Source organism: Oenanthe melanoleuca, chromosome 19 (assembly GCF_029582105.1).
Source record: "Oenanthe melanoleuca isolate GR-GAL-2019-014 chromosome 19, OMel1.0, whole genome shotgun sequence".
Taxonomy (NCBI): domain Eukaryota; kingdom Metazoa; phylum Chordata; class Aves; order Passeriformes; family Muscicapidae; genus Oenanthe; species Oenanthe melanoleuca.
Window position 1 is genome coordinate 4987590 of NC_079352.1, and position 19080 is coordinate 5006669.

The 19080-nt window shown below is 45.5% G+C and overlaps 1 protein-coding gene across 2 annotated transcripts; it reads right to left on the minus strand.

Moving 5' to 3' along the window:
* Positions 1–1320: 1320 nt before the first annotated feature.
* TMEM248 (transmembrane protein 248) lies at positions 1321–18894 on the minus strand. 2 transcript variants are annotated; one of them, XM_056506413.1, is made up of 7 exons: positions 18780–18894; positions 8915–9089; positions 8082–8367; positions 6459–6609; positions 5644–5827; positions 4926–5069; positions 1321–4091 (listed from the first exon to the last, which is right to left on the minus strand). In XM_056506413.1, the coding sequence occupies exons 2-7, from the start codon at positions 9071–9073 to the stop codon at positions 4071–4073; spliced, it is 945 nt and encodes a 314-aa protein (XP_056362388.1). In that variant the 5' UTR covers positions 9074–9089; positions 18780–18894; the 3' UTR covers positions 1321–4070. The 2 variants fall into 2 exon arrangements, with proteins under 2 accessions (XP_056362388.1, XP_056362387.1); XM_056506412.1 differs by lacking the exon at positions 18780–18894 and adding an exon at positions 16892–17088.
* Between the last annotated feature and the right edge of the window lie 186 nt (positions 18895–19080).

Consider the following 19080-nt stretch of genomic DNA (forward strand, 5'->3'; position numbering starts at 1 on the left):
GACGGGGACACCGGAAAAGGGACACCGGGACGGGGACACCGGGACGGGGACACCGGAATGGGAACACCCGATTCCAGACCGCCCTCCATCCTTTGTCCGCCAGGATCCCCCTCCAGCCCCTGCATCCTCAGGGCTCCCCCCTCACCCTGCTCCTATGTCGCCTCCATCCCCTCTGTCTGCAGGGAATCCACAGCCCCTCTGTCCGCAGGAATTCTCCTCCAGGCTCTCTGCCCGCAGGAATTCTGTTCAGAAATCCCCCTCGAGCCTCTCCCACCGCGGGGATCCCTGCTCAGGGATCCCCATTCCAGCCCCTCCATCCTGCTCAGGGATCCTTTTTCCAGCCCTTCTGTCCTCAGGGATTCTTGCTCAGGATTTCCTGCTTCAGGTCCTCCATCCTCCCCATTCCACATCCTCCGAGGCCCCTCTGGGATCCCCCTCCAGCCCCTCTGAATTTCTCCTCCAGCCCCTCCATCCTCTGGGATCCGGGATGCCCCTCCAGACCCTTGGGATTTTTCCTCCAGTTCCTCCATCGTCCGGGATCCCCCTCCAGCCCCCCGAGTCCCCCCAGGGCACAGCTCCCCCTCCCCACTGACATTCCTGACATTCCCATTTTCCTCAGTTTGCCTCAGTCCTGTAAATCCTTTCCCTGCAGGAATTCCAGGCTTCCCTCCCTGACCCAGATCCACGTTTGGTTTCTCCTCATTTCCAGGCACTCTCAGCTCACCTGAGGGTTTCCTTTTGGAAATGAGCATTTTCAGCTGCTTTCCCCCATTCCCTGAGCTTGAAGGAGCACAGCCAGGATTTCAGGAGGGTGAGGCTCAAATTTAGGGGCACACCCACTGCTCTGAGCCCCACAGTGAGCCCTTACCCCAAGGAATGGGCTGGAGAAGATCCAAACCCAAACCTGGCTCCTTGTTCTGGTTGCTGAGCTGTTCCCAGCCTGGATTCACAGACACCTCAAGGTCAGGCCTCAGACTGCACCCAAAAAACTGGCAAAAGCTGAGAGGAAGGACCCACAATGGATCCTTTGTGTGTGCAGCTCCTGAGGATCCTCAGGAATCCAAATTTTGGTGACAGCAGACAAACAAGTCCCAGAGTTAAACAGAAACAGGGGCTGCTCCCTTCAGCCAGATTGATTTCCTCCCTGCCAGGCAATTCATCATCAGGAAAAGCTTTGATGAGTGCTGGAGGGAAAAAGAGAATTTACAACCCAAATTCAATTTCATTTTACTGCAGCTTTTCTCCTGATTTCCTCCTGTGCTCCACGTAATTTATGAAAGCTCTGCAGCCACCAGGCCGTGGAAATAAAGACAACAAAGATAAACTTCATAGTTTTTATTCTGCAAAGCAATATGCACATCTTACAAACACAAAAATTAATCTAGGAGAGAAATGTCATTTCCAAATCAGCTATTAACCATCATGCAACAAGACAAGTGAAATGTAAGAACAAAACAAAACAAAACAAAACAAAAACCAAAAAACAGCCATCTGGAACCCTACAATCACCTGCAGAGGGTTGAAACCAAGGCTCAGATTTTCTATGTAATGCCAAAGAAAATGCAAAAAAAAAAAAAAAAAGAAAAAAAAAGAAAAAAAAAGAAAATGGCAGCTTTCTAAGAACAAGAAAACACGTACAAATAGAATCAAAACTGATTCAAGTCATAGTTAAAAAGAAAAAAGAAAACAAAAAAAGGAAAGATCAATATGATCTGAACTTTAATCTTAAGTTTTAACTCTTCTGTTTGGCTGCATTTAACTTTGTACATTGCCTGGGAACAATCCAATATTCCTCAGCATCCCAGAATTTTGGCCTGCTGGGCCACCCTGCAGCTCCTGCTGCAACACAGGGGGCAGAAGGAAGAACTAAGGCCAAAAAAATCCAACTCTCCAATGTTTTCCCTTTTGCACTGTGGGTCACAATCTCTAATATTCCTGGGGGAAGTTGTCAAGCAGGCTCCTTTCATTCCCAAATGTTTCCCCCCCACTGCCCAAATTCCAGCTGGGATGTTTGGAGCTGGAATTTGGTGGAGGAGGAAGGATTTGCTTTGCTTTGCTGAAGGAGTCAGGTGATGGTGGGTGGGTTTTTGGGGATTTCCAGGATTTGCATCACCTCTCTCCCAATCCATCTCCTATTCCTGCCTTTGGTCCCCAGATCAAGCCACTCTTGGGGTGAGGATTAGCAGGGAAGGCTGGGCTTGTGTGATTTAGGAACAGCTCAGGAGAAGCTCTTGGCCTCTTTCACTTCCCTGCCTCATCCCAGGGAAGCAGCACCAGCCCACAGCAGCAGCAGGAGAAAACTGGGAGTTTCTTTTTCATCCCTAAACTTCAAACCAGGCCATCTCTAAAGCTTTGCCTTAACATTCCCTAGAGGAAAACATGTCAGGTAATCCCACTAAAGGAACTGAAATTGGAGGAGGAAACTGTTCTGAAGGAAACTGGAACTGCTCAAACACCCTGAAGACTTGTGAACTCACTGAAGTCCCAACACACACAGACCAGGAGTGCTGTCTGGAGGGAAGAAACTGGGAATTTTATCCAGCATCACTGAGACTATGAGATTCTCACTTGGCTTTTTAATTCTGTGGAGGTTGGAGCAAAAAGAGGAGGAAAAAAAAGCCTGTGGGAATGGATGAGTGAATGAGTGAATGAATGAAAGAATGAATGAATGCAGAGCTGTCACACCTGATGAGAAAGATGGGAGAAAAGATGAAAAGTCAATTAAGGCAACCAGTGAGAATTAAAAGCAGTGGTGGAAATGTCTGCAGGAAAAGCCTGACCCCTGAAATTAAGGAAACTGCTCAAGGAGGCAGGAAGAAAAACCAGCAAAAGGCAGAATGGGGAAGGGAGAAATGCACAGAATCAAATCTCTGACTGAAGAAAAGCACACAGAGAACAGCAGGGGCTTCACTGGGTGGTTCCTTTGACTTTCCTCACAAGACCCCACTTTTTGGCCATTTTGCCCTGAGTGGGCAGCAGTAAATGGCAATTTAATGAATTTACTGGGCCAGGGCTCAGCAGTGCCATTGAGCTGCCCCTCAGAGCTGCAGGCACAGCCCCAGAGTGAAGCTCTGTAACAAACTCTGGGATTTTTTGTCCTTTCACTCTTTGCACTTGCCCAAGGCTGTGCAGAGCCCCAGCAGGCTGCTAACACAATACATCTTTTTATTAAGTTTCACTTTCTAGAAAGAAAAGAAAAAAAAAAAGGGAGGGAAAAAAAAAGTTTAGAGAAAGCTGCTCTGCAGCAGAGACACACAATCCTGGCTGGAGGGCTGGGGATGGGAGGCCAAGTGGAAAAGTTTTCCAGATAGTCTCTGTGCTGACTGGTTCTCTGGCATTCAGCAAGCCAAATGAAATATCAAAAAAACAAACCAAAGTAATAAACCAAAACAAAAAAAAAAAAATCAAACAGTTCTTTTCAGTAAGTAAGAGTTTAAAATGGGACTTCACTTCTTATTTTTTTTTTACTATGAATAAAAGCACAAGTTTGTCCTAAATACAGCACTATTAAAATGTGAATATGTATCTTGGTTTTTTTTCTTCCAAAAGAGAGAAAAAAAAAAAATCTAAAACGTTGATATCTTTTCTTGCAAGCAAGGAGCAAATGGAATAAAGTATCAGGCCACACAAACACACATTGAATTCATGGTGTAGATTGGTGGCTTTGGAAATGCAGGATTATATCAAAGGTGCATACTTGGTTCAAACACACTGTACAGATTGGGCAAAAAACCAAACATCTCTTGGTTGGTTTGAGACACTTGCAAAGGCATCTTCACCTGCCCAGGTGCAGCTAGACAAAAATTCTGCCTCTGTGGAGCTTTTTTGGAGTTATCTACACCAACGTGGGGCTGTGCCCAGGGAAGGGCTGGAGGATCCCAACCACATCTCCTCAGAATTCCTCTGGATCTTCTGCTTTTATAAATATGTACAAATCAATTACAGGCACTTTGAAATGTCTTTGGTTGGAATAAACCAACATTGCAAGGTAATGGATTCACAGAGTGTTAAGACCCAGGCTGGGTTCAGCAGGCAATGGTTTCGGTCGCTCTCAGGAGAGGGAGGGAGGTTTATGCTTCTGACAAAGCAACCTGGAGAAAAAAAAACACAAAGAGAAAATATTTAATTAAAGGCAAATTCTTAATCCTGTAACAGTGATATGATTTATCTCTGTGAGCTGGCAGAGCTGTCCTTGACTTTTCAAAGCAAGCTTGGAAAGTCTGACTTGGAAAGGAAATCAAAGCGAGTCTGAAGGTGTTTTGTACTTTCCAAAAATCAATAGAATGAAAGTCCCAAACCACCCAAAACTACAAAAAAAAAAACCCCACAAAAAACACCCCAAACCAGCTCAAACTACAAAATATCATTAAGATCAAAAGGTGTCAACACTAGCTTCCTACTTCTCAATTAAATATATTAATATTTAATCCTTCAGGCAAACTGCAAGTCCCCAAGGTAATACTGAACAATGACCCTTTCACCAGCTTTGTTTTTAACTTAATTCTGATGAACAACCCTTAGGATTATGTATCATGTTTTATGTATCATGTTTTAAAACTTCTCAAAGTTTTCAGTCAGTTGTGGTAAAAGATAATGAATAAATAAAGATTTAAAGCCACCTATTCATTGCTTCACACAGAACAGTTCAAGCAGCACCAGAATTGTGGCAGAAGAGTCACCCCAGCACTTCCTGAGCTGCAAGAATCCATTTCTGGAGGACAGAAATCCCATTTTGAGGCTCTCCAAAGCACTCATGTGGATTTTATAACCCTCACCTGCACTGTCCACAATGAAACACCCAGGTATCTCTGAAAGGCAACTAAATCCCCATCTCTCCAGAGACAAGAAAAACCAGTCTGTCCTCTGGCCAACAGGAGCTTTTCTCTGTTTCCTCATCAGTCAAGGCTCTGTTCCCACACACTCACCTTTTCAGAGCAGAATTCTGTGTTGCTTTGCCTCAGTTTGCTTGGTCTGCCTTTAATGACTGCATAGCAGAACATTGTAATCACCATCACAAAGAGGAAGTAACTGGTGTGCATGAGGTGCAGGTTTATTAGAGAGCGATCATCCTGCACACAGAAAAAAGAATTAAAACCATTTCCTGACTTAGCATTTGATATTAAAGCAATAATTAGCAGATCAACCCAGAAATTACTTCAATAATCAACTTCCTCATCTTTACAGAGCAAGGGAAGTGATTCCTAATTGTGGCACAAAATGTTTCTTGTGTTAAAAATCTGTGCTGTGGATATTTTTCCTAAATATTGGCAGAGGCTTTTGTGAAATGATTTCAAACTATAAATGGTGCTTATTAAGAGCTGTGAGGCAAGTGGATGAAGATCCATTAGGGTGGAACAATCCACCCTTTGCACCACACAACAAACCAGCAGCAAAAATGACAATTTTAAGGAACCATATTTACTGAAACCACACAACAAACCAGCAGCAAAAATGACAATTTTAAGGAACCATATTCACTGAAACCACACAATAACCCAGCAGCAAAAATGACAATTTTAAGGAACCATATTCACTGAAACCACACAATAACCCAGCAGCAAAAATGGCAATTTTAGGACTCATATTCATTAAACCAGAGCTAAGCATTTAGTGAAAACAGCAGAGGAAGAGCCCAGCACTTACATCTGGAACTATAACAGTTAATTTGGGATTTAAAGCATGGTAGACCTTCCCAATGGCTCCCTTGTAACACCAGAAGGGGTTGTAATCCTGGGCATATTTTGTGTTTGAGTCCCTGGCCGTGGTGAAGATCTTGTACCACAGAGTGGCATTGCTGTAGGTTTCAGGAACACAATGTGGTGGCTGACTGCAATAAAACACAAATAATCAGCACCCTGAGATGGATTTTCCATGTTCAACCAGGATAACTTTTCTTCTCCAAACATGGTTTTAGTCTGGGCTTTCCAAAGCAACAACAAAACCCCAAAGTTTCAGTTAAAAACCCCAAAAAACCACATGATTGCTATGCTAAAATTAGAATTGAACTGCATGTTGTTGCACTAAGCCAACATCCCACAGCTTAATTGGAAAAATACTGGTTTTCCTAAAGCTCCCACAGCCTGGGGTTCTCCAGGTTGGATGGAACAGTGTCAGGGAATCCAGAGGAGACAAAGGGAAGAGATTTTGGTGAAGGCAAAGCAGCCCTGGCCTTGTGCTGATCTCTCAGCAGGTGAGAGGGTAAGAACCTCATCTCTGAAACTCAATTATGAGGTAAAATCCTTAAATTTCCACGGATTCTCCTGCTCCCAGTGAAGTTTAAATCCCATTTGAAAGGGCCAAGAACCCTCAAGGACAGCAGAGCTTTTGAGACAAACGTTTTACCGCGGGGGAAGGAGAGCAAGGACACAATTCCCACTATCAGCAGGAATTTCAGGAGGAACTAACAACTCAGAGGAATGAGTGAGGCAGGACAGAGCCCTGGGGAGGGCTGCACTCACACTGTGACTGGGAAGACACTGCTGGCTGCTGTCACTGTCATGCAGGAGGTGAACACCACCTGCTCGCAGTGGCCGTGCAGGACGCACTCGTCCGAGTTCCAGGCAGCTGGCAGGGTGAAGGTGATGTTGATTTCCTCGTGGGATTCTCTGCCTTTGGGAAAGACACAAGGAAAGCTGGAGGTTTGATTCACAAAAGTATCTCAGCAACAGTGGCTGGGGTAAGGAGAACACAAGTGATTAAGGGAGGAAGCATCAGCCTTTGGAGTCAGCCGGATCTTTGCAGGCAACAGGGAGCAAAAAGAAAAGTTAAATCCCAAAACAAAGCCCAAAATCCCCCAGCTGCTGCTCTTTCTAATCTCTCTCACTTCAGAACTGGGGTCATCAGGCTGCTTTCAGAAATTAAAAACCTTTCATAAGTGAATTCATGCATGTTCACAGACCTTTATTATCTCCTTTATCTCCTCCTAAGAACTTTGTTCCACATCTGTTTTTTCTGATGCTCACTTTTCAAACTGGAGACAAAAAGGTGTCAGAACATACTAACTGCACATTAAGTCATGTATGATAACACCACATGGAGAAATTCAGACTGAAAATAAATCCAGGCTGCTGCCTGGATTGGAACTTGCATTTGGTAGCTCTCAAAGCAGCAACAAAACAACAGAAAATACAGCAATGCACATTTGCAGCTATGGGAAATATCTCTCCACAGGTTCAAGACCTTCAACATTATTCTAAAATGCAATTCTGGCTGAAAGCTAAAATACAGTGAGGTTCTATTATCAATTTCTATTAATTTTCTATGAATTCCTGACAAAACTTCCTGGCAGGCAGCCAGAGAGCAGATTGGTCTCTGCACACCACAGAAACCATAATCATCTTATCTGGGGCTGTTTGGGATATTAAAGCTGATTCACTTCTGCATTTTAGATAAACTAGAATTTTTTTAGACAACATAATACTCCCTACTGCATCTATGCCACATTTGAAATGTCAGTTGAGGACTTGATGGATCAAGACAAAACTGAAGAGAGTCACTGTTTGGAATTTTGCTGGCTTAAAAATGACCTTCCATTGTCATTAGGTTTAATCATTTCAAACTGCCAAGCCTGATCTTGGCACACCTGCAGGTTCTTTTCCATTCTGAATGCAGGGAAAAGTTCATCTAACAAACAAGTGAAGGGCTCCATACATGAATAAACTCACAATAAATCTGGGAACATATCTGTGTTCTGTGCATGAGGCTTATCTCACCCATAATAAGCTGGTGCATTTTTATTTGATTATATAGTTATTTAAATTATAGAAATATTTAGAATCATAGAATGATTTGGGTTGGAGAGGACCCTGAAAATTGTCTTGTTTCATTCCCCTGCCATGCAAGGACACCTCCCACTATCCCAGGTTGCTCCAAGCCCTGTCCAACCTGGCCTTTGGCACTCCAGGGATGTGGCATCCACAGCTTTTCTGAGTACTCATCACCCTCAAAACAAAAATTTTCTTCCCAATATTTAATCTAAACCTCTTTAGTTTCAGTTTGAATCCAATCCCCAATGAAAGATTAGGAAACAACCTCTAAAGCCAACCATAACCTGAACTTTTAAACAATCCAGCCTTGCCTACCTGAAAGTCCAATCTGGTGGCCAAAAACGGTGGAGCTGAGGTGTGTGACATTGCGGGAGTATCCCCCAAAAGGCCTCAGGGGGTCCAGGGTCAGGGTGATGGTGACAGAGATGTTGATGGGGCCAGAGTCCTCCAGGGTCTGTGGGGACTGGGTGGAGGACCTGGCCTGGCCACTGGTCACTGTGCTCTCGGGGGTGGTGGTGTCATTCAGCAGGTGCTTCAAGGTTTCATTCTCAGATATGCAGAAGTCCAAATCATTAAACCTCAGGAGGAAAGTGTTCCAGTCCTTAAAGCAAAGGGGGAGATTTCAAGGCCGTGAGGGAGCTCTCGCTGGTTCCAGGCCATTACACAGAAATCACACGGCTCACAGAGCAGCACAAACACCACCAGGGCTGCCCCAGCACAGCAAAGCTGCTTGTAGGAGTCACCTGGGCTCAATCCCAGCCCCTCCCCTGAGCTAGGAAGGAAACTTGGTCAGTTCTCACCACACAGGGTGAGCAGTTTCTGCCCAGCTTTCCCTTGGCACAGGACAGTGCTGAGGGAAGAAGCTCCCCAAACTAAATAACCATAACTAAATAACTAAACAATAAATAAACATAACAACTAAATTCCCCAGCTAAATAACAAACTGCAAGACTCCTAGCCACAGCAGGGAACATCCATGACAGATGATTTGGCCTCATCTTTGATATAAAACAGAACTCACAAACATTCACCCCAACATCCCTTCTGAAAGGCAAATGGAAACAATCCCCCACACAACTCCGTGCTCTCTAGGGGGGGAAAAATTAACTTCAGGCATGTTTTCCAAATTAACATCATTTGTGCAGTACCTCTGTCATTTCTGGTGATTTGATCTCCTTGATTTTGAAGAAGTAGCCCAGGGTGAGGAAGGCAATGGCCATGGCACTCACGCTGATCATGAAGACCACGAGCGGAGGGCGGCTGCTGATGTAAACCTTCAGGTTCTCCAACAGGTTTATGTAGAACATTATTCTGATTGTTCACCTGAGAGCAAAGAATGTGCCAACAGAGTCACTGGACTGTGTGTTACAGGTGGGTGCATCACAGTCTGACACAGAGAAATGGGATGTACACAAAGTTGAGATTCAATTTCGTGGCTGTGCTGTTCACTGAGCACAGAGCGTGTGCCTGAAATAGAGAATCATCACAACAGGCTCCACATCACCTTCCCAGGGCCTCAAACTGCCAGCTGGGAGCAGATTTTAAGGAATGAGGGCTTCCAGCACAGCCCAGCATCACTGATAAATAACAAACCCAGTTCTTGCCTTTCCCCAGGCAGGGTAGCACTGCCACATTTTAATGCCAGTGATGGCTGAATGCACCAAGCTACAAATCAAACTTTGCACATCCTGTGAAAACCAAAGCTGGAGCCTTAAGGATCCCTCTTCAGCCATCCCAAATGCCTCTATTTTTAAAGCAGGGTCTAAAAAGCAGCCCTACATAATTTGAGGCTTTTGCATCAAGAATCCTATGGGCAGAAACACCCAAAAAAACTGCATTAAGGTGGAGGCTGGAAAACTCCTGGTCTTTACTTAATTCTTGCAGGATCTGGAACTTCTTGTCCTGTCTGTAAGCAAAGCCAGGACCTTACAGGCTGAGGAAATGTCCTGAGCCATTAATTTCTGCCCCAAATACAATATTTTGTCTGATTCCCCTCCTGAATTTTTTATCTGCAGAGCAAAAAGACCCAAATTCTTGTTTCAGCTTCCCCACCTCCAGTCCCAGGGAACAGCAAACAGCCTGGTGTTAAAGGGCAGCCTTGTGACATCTCCTTCAGAAGCTCTGCAGGAGGAACTCGAGCCAACCTTTATCTTTGTCCTACCTAAACCCTGTCTGAAAAAGCTTTTAACCCCAACTAAACCACCCAGGCAGGAGCTGTTCCTAGCAATGTGCTGCTGATCTCCAAAATTCTGAGGGGAAAGCAGAAAGGATTCTGTACTGCAAGGGTTAAAGTTGGAACATCCACAGAGATCTGATAACATTTAATTAAGGCTCCTGCAGGTCAGGGTGATTGCCACTGACTCCCATCATTGTCATTTACAATCCAGGTGTAACAGGGCTGAAAAGTGGCAGCTCTGAGGATGAGAGAGGCACAGGGCAAGGCAGGGAGGGATCTGTGATCCCATCTATTGATGTAAGAGAAAACAAAAGAAGGGTAAAGGACAAGCACTCAGACAAAGCCCTTTTCAGAGCCCACAGAGTACAAAGATACCAACTTCCTTGTGTATACTCAGGATTTTACTGGCAGGATTGCTTCAGTTCCTGTTAACAGAAGAAATATTGACAGAACCTGCAAAAGTGCCCCAGAGAGCAGCTCAGGGAGAAGAGACAGAGGTGCAGTGCCAATAACACAGCCCTGGGCTGTGCCTGCTGACTCTCCACTCTCTCTGCTGAGCCAGAGCTCTCCAGAGCTCAAGATCACATCCTGGCTTCATTATTCTGCACCATCAACCCCTTTCCACCCACCCTGCAAAGCCCAGGAAGTTTTGCTGAGTGAGAAGTGAGGGTGCTGCCAACATCTCCACAAACCCAGAGTGAAAGGAAAGAGAAGAAAAGGTGATGAGAAATGTGCACCTTACCAGAACTCTGTCCCAGAGCAGCTGTGGCACAGGCAGGCAGGCCAGGGGAGGTGGCAGAGCAGCAGGGACAGGGCAGGGAGAGCTGGGGCTGGCACTGACCCGCCCTCCTGCACGTTCTGCCTGTCTCCTCCCTGGCAGCAAATTCCTTAAAAGAGCCCGAGGCAAAAACCCCAAAGGCTCCATCCAGCAGCAAAATGCCAAACACTCCTTCTGGAAACATGGGACACACATGTGGGGATGGAAGGAGATCAAAACCTGAAGCAAAAGCAGAGTTGTAGGCAGCATCCCCTCCTGAATTTCCTTTAGGAAATAACACAGATGCAGTTTATTGTAGCTTTTAATCAGGGCTGAGTGACACCCACAGCACATCCAGAGCTGGGATTCCTTTTTTAAAGGAATTCCAACAGCTCCATTAGAATTTGTTTACCACAGGGTCTAAAACCAGCCATAAAAAATCTGGGATGTGCTGAAAATCCTACACAGAGAAATATTCAGACTAATATTTTTATGTAAGAGATCACCAGCTTTTAAGTGCCAGTTGTTTAATATGCTGCCATAACTCACTGGCTTTGAAAGCAATTAGAAAATGCCATAAGCTGCAATTTCCGAGGAGTAATGTGCCTTTGGAACATTTGGAAGGGAAAAGGGAACAACTGTGGATTTCAGTACTGGAACTGACATGAAAATAGCAATGGATGAATGTTTCCATGCTGCTGCCTGAAGAATTACTGATTTTTTTTTATCAAGGTACTTAAGTAACTTTAATTATCATGGAATTTGTGATCCAGATTAGTGCATTACATCAAAATGTCTATGGATTTTCAGAGTTCCTTAAACTCCTCTCTGTTAGAATCAGAATCCATCACAACTCTGCTGCCAGCTCTTGTAACTCACTTCCTCCTCTGTGTAAATGAATAACTTCAAAACCATCATTTAAACTTCTATTTCTTGTTCACAGAGTTAAAAAAAAAAATACAACAAAACAAACCAAACAAAACAATGCTTTTACCTCCTGGCAGGTCAGGCAAGCAAGATCAGATTTCACTTTTTAGCCAAATAAATAATTTAGTGAGTGGCTCTAATGACTGCTGCTGCCTCTCTCCACTCCAGCAAAGCCTTTTAATACTTGGTGCAATAAAAATCTCCCCAGTCAGACTAAACAAGGAGCTCAAGAATGAAAACTGCCAGGCTGGAACATTGGCCAGCAGCTCCAAGGTAATTGCTGGGTAGTGAGGGATGTTCAGCAGGAGTTACAGCTGCAGGAAAGCCTGGAGATGTTGTGCTCTTAAATCAGCATCTCCAAACCCAGGCAGGCAAAAAGATTAAAATGGTAAAGGGTGAAAATACAACAGTTTAATCTGTCAGAGTGCCAGAGAAACCCTGAATTGAGCAGCCAACTAAAAAGCAAGGAAATGTTTTACAATTTGGGGAGTTTTCCTCCGAACAACATTAAATGAGTTACATTGTGAATTCCTCTTGATTTGTGTATGAGGGAGGGTGGAAAAGGAAGCTGCTGGAATAGACTGATGAGTTTTTCAAGGCTAAATTACAAACAAAAAGGAAAATCTTGAAGTCTATTGCAAAGACCAAAAAGTCAATGCAATGAGTCACAGCTGAAGTATTAAATTCCCATTTTGAGGCTTAATATCAAAGGAGCTGAATACCTAAGAACAATAAAAAACCCATATGCTGTACTAAAGCAGGTATTGAAAACAAAATTGCAGTTACCAAAGTGAAAAAACCCCAAACATGAATTTTAGAGAGATTAAAGTCATTTTTGTCAATAATGTCAACTACCACCTGCCATTAGAAAGTTTAAAATGATGGAATTTCCTCACAGATATTTCCCTTTTTGGTTGTCCAGGTAAGGTTATCACTCTAGAGATGGGGTTGAAATGTGAAATCACCACAAAAATATCCTAAGGAGGAAAACTGGAGGCAGCACTTCTCCTTTAGGATCTCACAAGTTTTTTCTCACATCACTGCACAGAACAGGGTTTAAATTGAGCTGTGCAGCTCAAAAAAAAAAAAATCAATTCTATTTTCAAAGGTGCTCCAAGGAGTGCAAAGGGGTTAGGAAAAGGGTTAAGCACTTTGAATGAAAATTATGTTGTGTGCCAGAGGAGTATTTACAAACACAAATCAAGCACACTACAGGAAAGCAGCCATAAATAAATGCAAACAAAGCAGTGGTGTTCATCTCCAAGTGCCTCTTTTTTAACAATAAACAGCAGCAAGCACCAAAATCACCTTTCATTTGGTTTTATTCTCTGCAAATCTGATGTGTAAGAGTGAAAATAAAGCAAAATAAAAATGAGAGTTGTGTGAGCTGGAGCTGGTGCTGCTCAACATTTTGGGGGTGACAGGGACAAGCCTGACAGGGACACCAAGTGTGGGAAGGGATCTGGACAGGCTCTGGGACAAGTTCAAGACCAAGTGGAAGGAAGAATAACTTCCCCATCCTGATATTTGGGGGAAATAGAGGTGTTGGGATCTGCAGCAGCTTCAGATCATCTTTTTTAGGAAGTGTGGATCCCTGTGGGATGAAACTGCACAGCCCAAACCCTGCCCCAGCAGCAGCAGGGCAGGCAGGAAGGAGGAATCCAGCCTGGAGGGATCCCCCAGGGCACAGCTCTGCCTCCTCCCCTGCTCCCAGCCTTCAGCAGGAACAAAATAAACCCAGATCAGCAACCCCCCAGGAAATGGCAGCAGATTTCTCCACAGCACAAAGCAACCAGGGCGTGGGGAGGAAGAAACTTCACAAAAATATCACCTTGGGTCCTGGAATCCAACCAAATCCAACCCCAAGATCAGCAGCCAGATGTGCACAAACACATCTACTCCAATTGAACTGGCTGAGTTATTTTATCCACAAATATGTTAACTGATCAAAAACTCCAGGTTTTCCTGGAGCCTGGAAGCTGAAAATGGCAGGAAAATGGCTTTGCATATACAGAGGACACTGCACAGGGAGGGAGGAGAGCAGCACCTGGAAATGTGGAAAAGGATTTTCCTCCCTCCTGGTATCCTGCTAAAGGATCAGGATGCAGAATATGAACACAAATCAGGGACTTGCACGACTAGAAAGAAGAAAATGCTTCATACTTGCATGAAATGTTTCTTCCCACCTCTCAAAATACTTTTTAAAGCTCAATTAATCATTTCAACATCCCCAAGAGGGGCATGAACAGCAAATACTTCAGGTCTGCACTGAAACAAAGCCAAGGAAGGCAAGTAATTTGGTGAGTGATAGAAAATTTTAAAGATCAGATTGAGACTAATTTCAAACACCCAAATACCTGATTTCAATCCTCTATAAAGACAGAAAACTTTAAATAAAAGGTCAATGATGTAAAAAATAAAAAGGAAAACAAGCATTACTCAATCTGTGTGTGACAGCCCTTCCCAACAGACTGGTGTTGTTCAAAAAGTCTGCTGGATTCACCACAAGCACCTGAACCTTGTGCCAGCTGACACTCTGGGGACAGCAAAGTTGATTTCTATTTCCCACTGGAAGAAAAATTCATGCAGAAACAAAGAAATCCAAACAAGCTCCAAGTATTTTTAATATGCTCTGAGTTCATAAAAATGATGAATGAGAAAAGGGAAGGAAAGTTTAAAGTCAAGAAGCAGAAAGAAAGTGAAGAAGCTTTTTTCCCCTGGTTCAATGAACCCTGAATTCTGACTTTTGTTAGAAGTGAAAAACATAATTTAAAACATACCCAGTTGTAAAATCAAAATGAACTCAACCTTTGGTTGGAAATCAGACATTTTGGTGCCAAATTTGAAGCAGGCATCTCTGTCTGCCAAGAGCCTGTGCCATGGGATTGAATCCACTTCATCTAAAAGAGCTCATGGGCATTTTTAAACCTTCCAGCTTTTCCAAGTCATGACTTCCAATGTGAGTTACCATAACCCAAACCAGCCAGACTGCAATAAAACACACAGTAATAGCTGAAGGACTTTGAATTTGCATTCAAAATGCAATTCTGGTTACTGCTGCTTAGCATGAGAACCTGGGAGAGGAAAAGTAAAATTATTCCATCTTACAGGATCTTTAAAGATCCATGAGAAATCAAATTCTGTGTACACTGAACTGACAGCAGCCAGAACTACAGGATGGCTTTAAACAAGAAGTGTGAAAATTTTCAGTAACTGTTCAATAATCAGAAACTGTTTGAGTGACCAGTTCAAGGTTAATTGTTGACTTCATTAAAGCCACTCATTAAGGAATGTGGGACTCAATTCAGCAGTGAAAGTGCAGAGAAATGCCAGGAAAAGGCTCTTCAGTCTGTAATGAGAACTGTGAGGAGACAGGGATGCAGACAGATACACAGCTTGAATCACAAACAGAAAAATGACTGACAAGCTGAGGAAATGGCAAATTCAGAGTTTGGGTGTGGAAAGAAGGGGGAGAAGCAGCAAATCAGCCAATGGCCACTGATGGGAATAGAAACAGCTGCAAAACCAACTGAAATGAGGGAGCTGAGATATGAGAACTATGGCTGCAATATTATCATGTCTGTGCTTCACTCCCCTGCTCAAAGGAAACAGGAGCTCAACTTGCTCAGCCCCAGCTGGCTGAGTTCACTCCCCATTGTACAGATTAACAACCCCTCAAATGCCAGGACTCACAAGTTTTCATCCCAAACCAAAGCTGGGAGTTCTGAGCCCTGGGAACCAGCTTTATTCACAGGTCAGGACAGTTAAAAAGAAAATTAATTCCCACCCAGCCATGCTTTGGGTAAGGGGAGGTTTGGGAAAAGCGAAATTCTGACACCAGCGAGTTTCATTAATAATTTAGGGCTCAATTAATAAAACAGCTTCATTTCTCCAAAACCTGTGATGTTATTTAATAAAAAAAGAAGATTATCCCAGCTGCCAGATCGGCAGGATGAGCTCGGGGGGAGCTCCAGGAGGGGCCCCGGGGTGCTGGGTGTGCCAGGCTCTGTCCCTGCTGTCCCAGCTCACAAAGGACACCGAGCCCTGTTTGTCCCCTGCCCTCAGCTGGCCACTCTGAGAGCACAGGGACTGTTCTGTTTGATCAGGTGGCCTTTCAAGCTCTTGTCTTTCAAGTGGAAAAGAAGAATCACATTCCACCAGAGCCACTCCTCAAATCACGGCAGGTAACAAAGGCTTAATCCTCTCGGAGGGCACCGGGGAGGGTTTCTGAGGCACAATTCAATACGGTCCGCGCCGGGGCTGCCACAAGAGCTGTCTGTGTGCTGTGCACACCTGCGGGGAGCAGCTGGAGCGCTGCCACGGCTCATTATTCCCCGAGCCGGGCAAAGGCAGGTGCAGGGAAGTGGCAAAAACTCCGCCGGTGAAACCCGAAGCGCTGTGTCCTGCCCCGAGGCACCGGCATTGATTGCGGAGAGTTTCCTGTAACTCAGCCCTCGGAAAAACGCAATCATCGTTCAGCACAGCAGCCAGGCCCAGCTTTTCTTCCCCAGCGCGTTCCTGCAGCGGCCAAACTTCGGGGAAGTTCGAGGATGTGGAGAGCAAACCTAAATAAATCCTTATCTAACCTCCAGGTGTGATCTAACCAGCGCAGGTTCACCCGGATAATTCTACCTCCAGCGCTAATCTTGCAAATTAATTTCCCCAAAGACATTAAAGAGTAAGCAAAGGTAAAAGGGGGGAAAAAATCGCCAGCAGTGCTGTAATATATTTTCTCCCGGGGTGACTCGGATCCATGGTTCGGATGTAGCGGCAGCGATGGAGCAGCCATGTTCTAGGCATGATGCACCAGCAATTGCATTATTAAAACCACCAGGAGATCATTAATCAACTTAAACCCGCAAAAAGTGAAAGAGGATGAAACACTGGTGTACGGAAAATTGGGGAAAAAAATCCCCAAACAATCACACACACACAAAAAAGCCCAACGCAGGAATCACCGCTCAGAGACTATTTTGAAACACAACTATTTTTAGCGCTACAGAAATTATTATTATTCACTGCCTTTTTTTTTTTTCTTTTTTTTTCCCCGCTACGACGCCACGCATACAAACTTCAAGCTGACGACCTTTCCCCAAATAACGTTTTTATGTAAATAACAAGAATAAACCCGCCAGCAGAGCCAAAGCACGCTGAGCCCAGCCGGGAGCGAGGGCTGGGCGGGCAGCTCCCCGGGGGCTCTCCCGGAGCTCCCCCCGCTCCCCCCGGCCCCGAGCGGCCTCAGAGCCGCCCCCGTCCCCTCCTTACCGGCGTCCGCGGCGGGGCTCAGGCCCCCGGGCCGGGCGGGGCTCAGAGGCGGCGGCGCTGCCGTGCGGGCGGGCTCTGCACCATGGTCCTGCCCTGCCGGGGCTGCGGGCACGGGCGGCGGGGCGAGAGGCCGCTCCCCGGGCAGCCCCGGGCCGGACGCACGGACAGGCCCCGGCACCGGGCCCCGCCTCCGCCAGCGCTTCCGGGCCGCAGCCCTGACCCCTCACCCGCCGACGGTGGCGCGGGGGGGACAAGATTGAGGCGGTGCCGGCAGCGCGGGAGGGGCCGGGAGCGGCACCGCGAATGGAACCGGGAGTAACACGGGGAGAGGCACTGGGAATGGAACCGGGAACAGCACAGGGAGAGGGACCGGGAACAGAACCGGGAATAGCATAGGGAGAGGCATCGGGAATGGAACCGGGAACGGAACCGGGAATAGCACAGGGAGAGGCATCGGGAATGGAACCGGGAACGGAACCGGGAACAGCACAGGGAGAGGGACCGGGAACAGAACCGGGAATAGCATAGGGAGAGGCATCGGGAATGGAACCGGGAACGGAACCGGGAATAGCACAGGGAGAGGCATCGGGAATGGAACCGGGAACGGAACCGGGAACAGCACAGGGAGAGGGACCGGGAACAGAACCGGGAATAGCATAGGGAGAGGGACCGGGAACAGAACCGGGAATAGCATAGGGAGAGGCATCGGGAATGGAACCGGGAATAGCACAGGGAGAGGCATCGGGAATGGAACCGGGAATAGCATAGGGAGAGGCATCGGGAATGGAACCGAGGACAGCACAGGGAGAGGCATCGGGAACAGAACCGGGAACGGAACCGGGAATAGCACAGGGAGAGGCACCGGGAATGAGCCCGGGAACAGAACCGGGAATAGCACCGGGAACGGGCCCGGGAACAGCACAGGGAGAGGCACCGGGAACAGAACCGGCAACGGCCCCGGGCGCTCCCCGCGTTCCCTCCCGGCCCGAGCGCTCCAGCCCCTCTCAGGATGTTTCCTCTCCCCTTTTCCTCTAAAAACTATCGCCAAATATATATATTTTTTTATGTTTATAAAAAGTGCCCCATGCCTAAAAGAGTTCAGGGTTCAATCCTTAAAGCAAACAAACCTTCATTTATATTGCTCCTGATAAGAATAATAGCATTGTTATATATTGCATAATTATATATTATTGTCTGCTGTTAGTAATTAGTATTATTAATGGGAATACGGTTATGCTGATGATGTTCCCACAGGAATAATGTGAATTCTGGTGGAGCTGTTTACAAGCTGGGAAAAAACATTCCCTAAATATTGGATGAAAAATATTCCCTAAAATTGCTTTGGGAAGGTAAAACTCCAGCAGTCCCACGAGTATCAGAAAGGGCAGAAATCCCCGTGGCTTCCACAATGACAGCAATGAATTAATGACTGATAGTCACCATTATTAACTCCAGCATTTCCTCTAAAGTATCGAAAATAAACGCAGTTCACATGAAAAGTATTTTGCAATAAAAGTACTTCAGAAGAGTTGCAGTCTGCTCTGTGATACTGAGCTAAGAGAGGGAAAACTAAAGCCAATTTCTGCTGCTGTGACTGTGGGCACAGCACACAGCTGTTTTCAGCCACTTTAAGGGATGATATTTGGATTAAAGTCTGTTTTTTACAGCGCTGGGGTCTCACCCAAACTTCGGGAGTGCCCCTGTGCTCCAACCCCGCTCAGGGATTACTCCAGCGAGGGCTGTGAAAATCCACAGTTCCTGATTAATTTACTCAAAACATCCCCACTTTAGCACATAAAAAAGAAATACTTTAGTTCCAAAATCGTTCTGAAGTTCTTAATCACCCCAATGACTTTACTGCAAAGAAAATAAAAATAAACATTCTTACCCAGCCTAGCGCTTGAGAATTGTTGTGTGAGACTCGGAGAATGCAGGAGCAGCGGCGATTATCTCGCCATGAATCATTAATAGAATGACAAAAGGTGAGGAGGGCTTTAGGGACTCATTAACGAGAGCAGAACGGCCACGTTTTTATTTAAACACGCTCATTTACACAACAGCTGCAAGTTTGCTTCCCCCACCCCTCCTCGGAACACACCTGTGCACCTGGAAATCAGAATTAACGCCTAAATAAACGAAATAAACTGCAGGATTATTTACCGAAGCGATTTGGGCGGGGTGACACACGG

Bases quoted from the DNA above. Each gene is read 5' to 3' on its own strand.
- TMEM248 (XM_056506413.1), bottom strand. From the start codon at position 9,073: ATGTTCTACATAAACCTGTTGGAGAACCTGAAGGTTTACATCAGCAGC. The intron at 6,610-8,081 runs GTAGGCAAGGCT...TCTTTCCCAAAG, and splicing joins CCACCAGATTGGACTTTCAG to GCAGAGAATCCCACGAGGAA. The intron at 5,828-6,458 runs GTGAGTGCAGCC...GTTTTATTGCAG, and splicing joins AGTGTCTTCCCAGTCACAGT to TCAGCCACCACATTGTGTTC.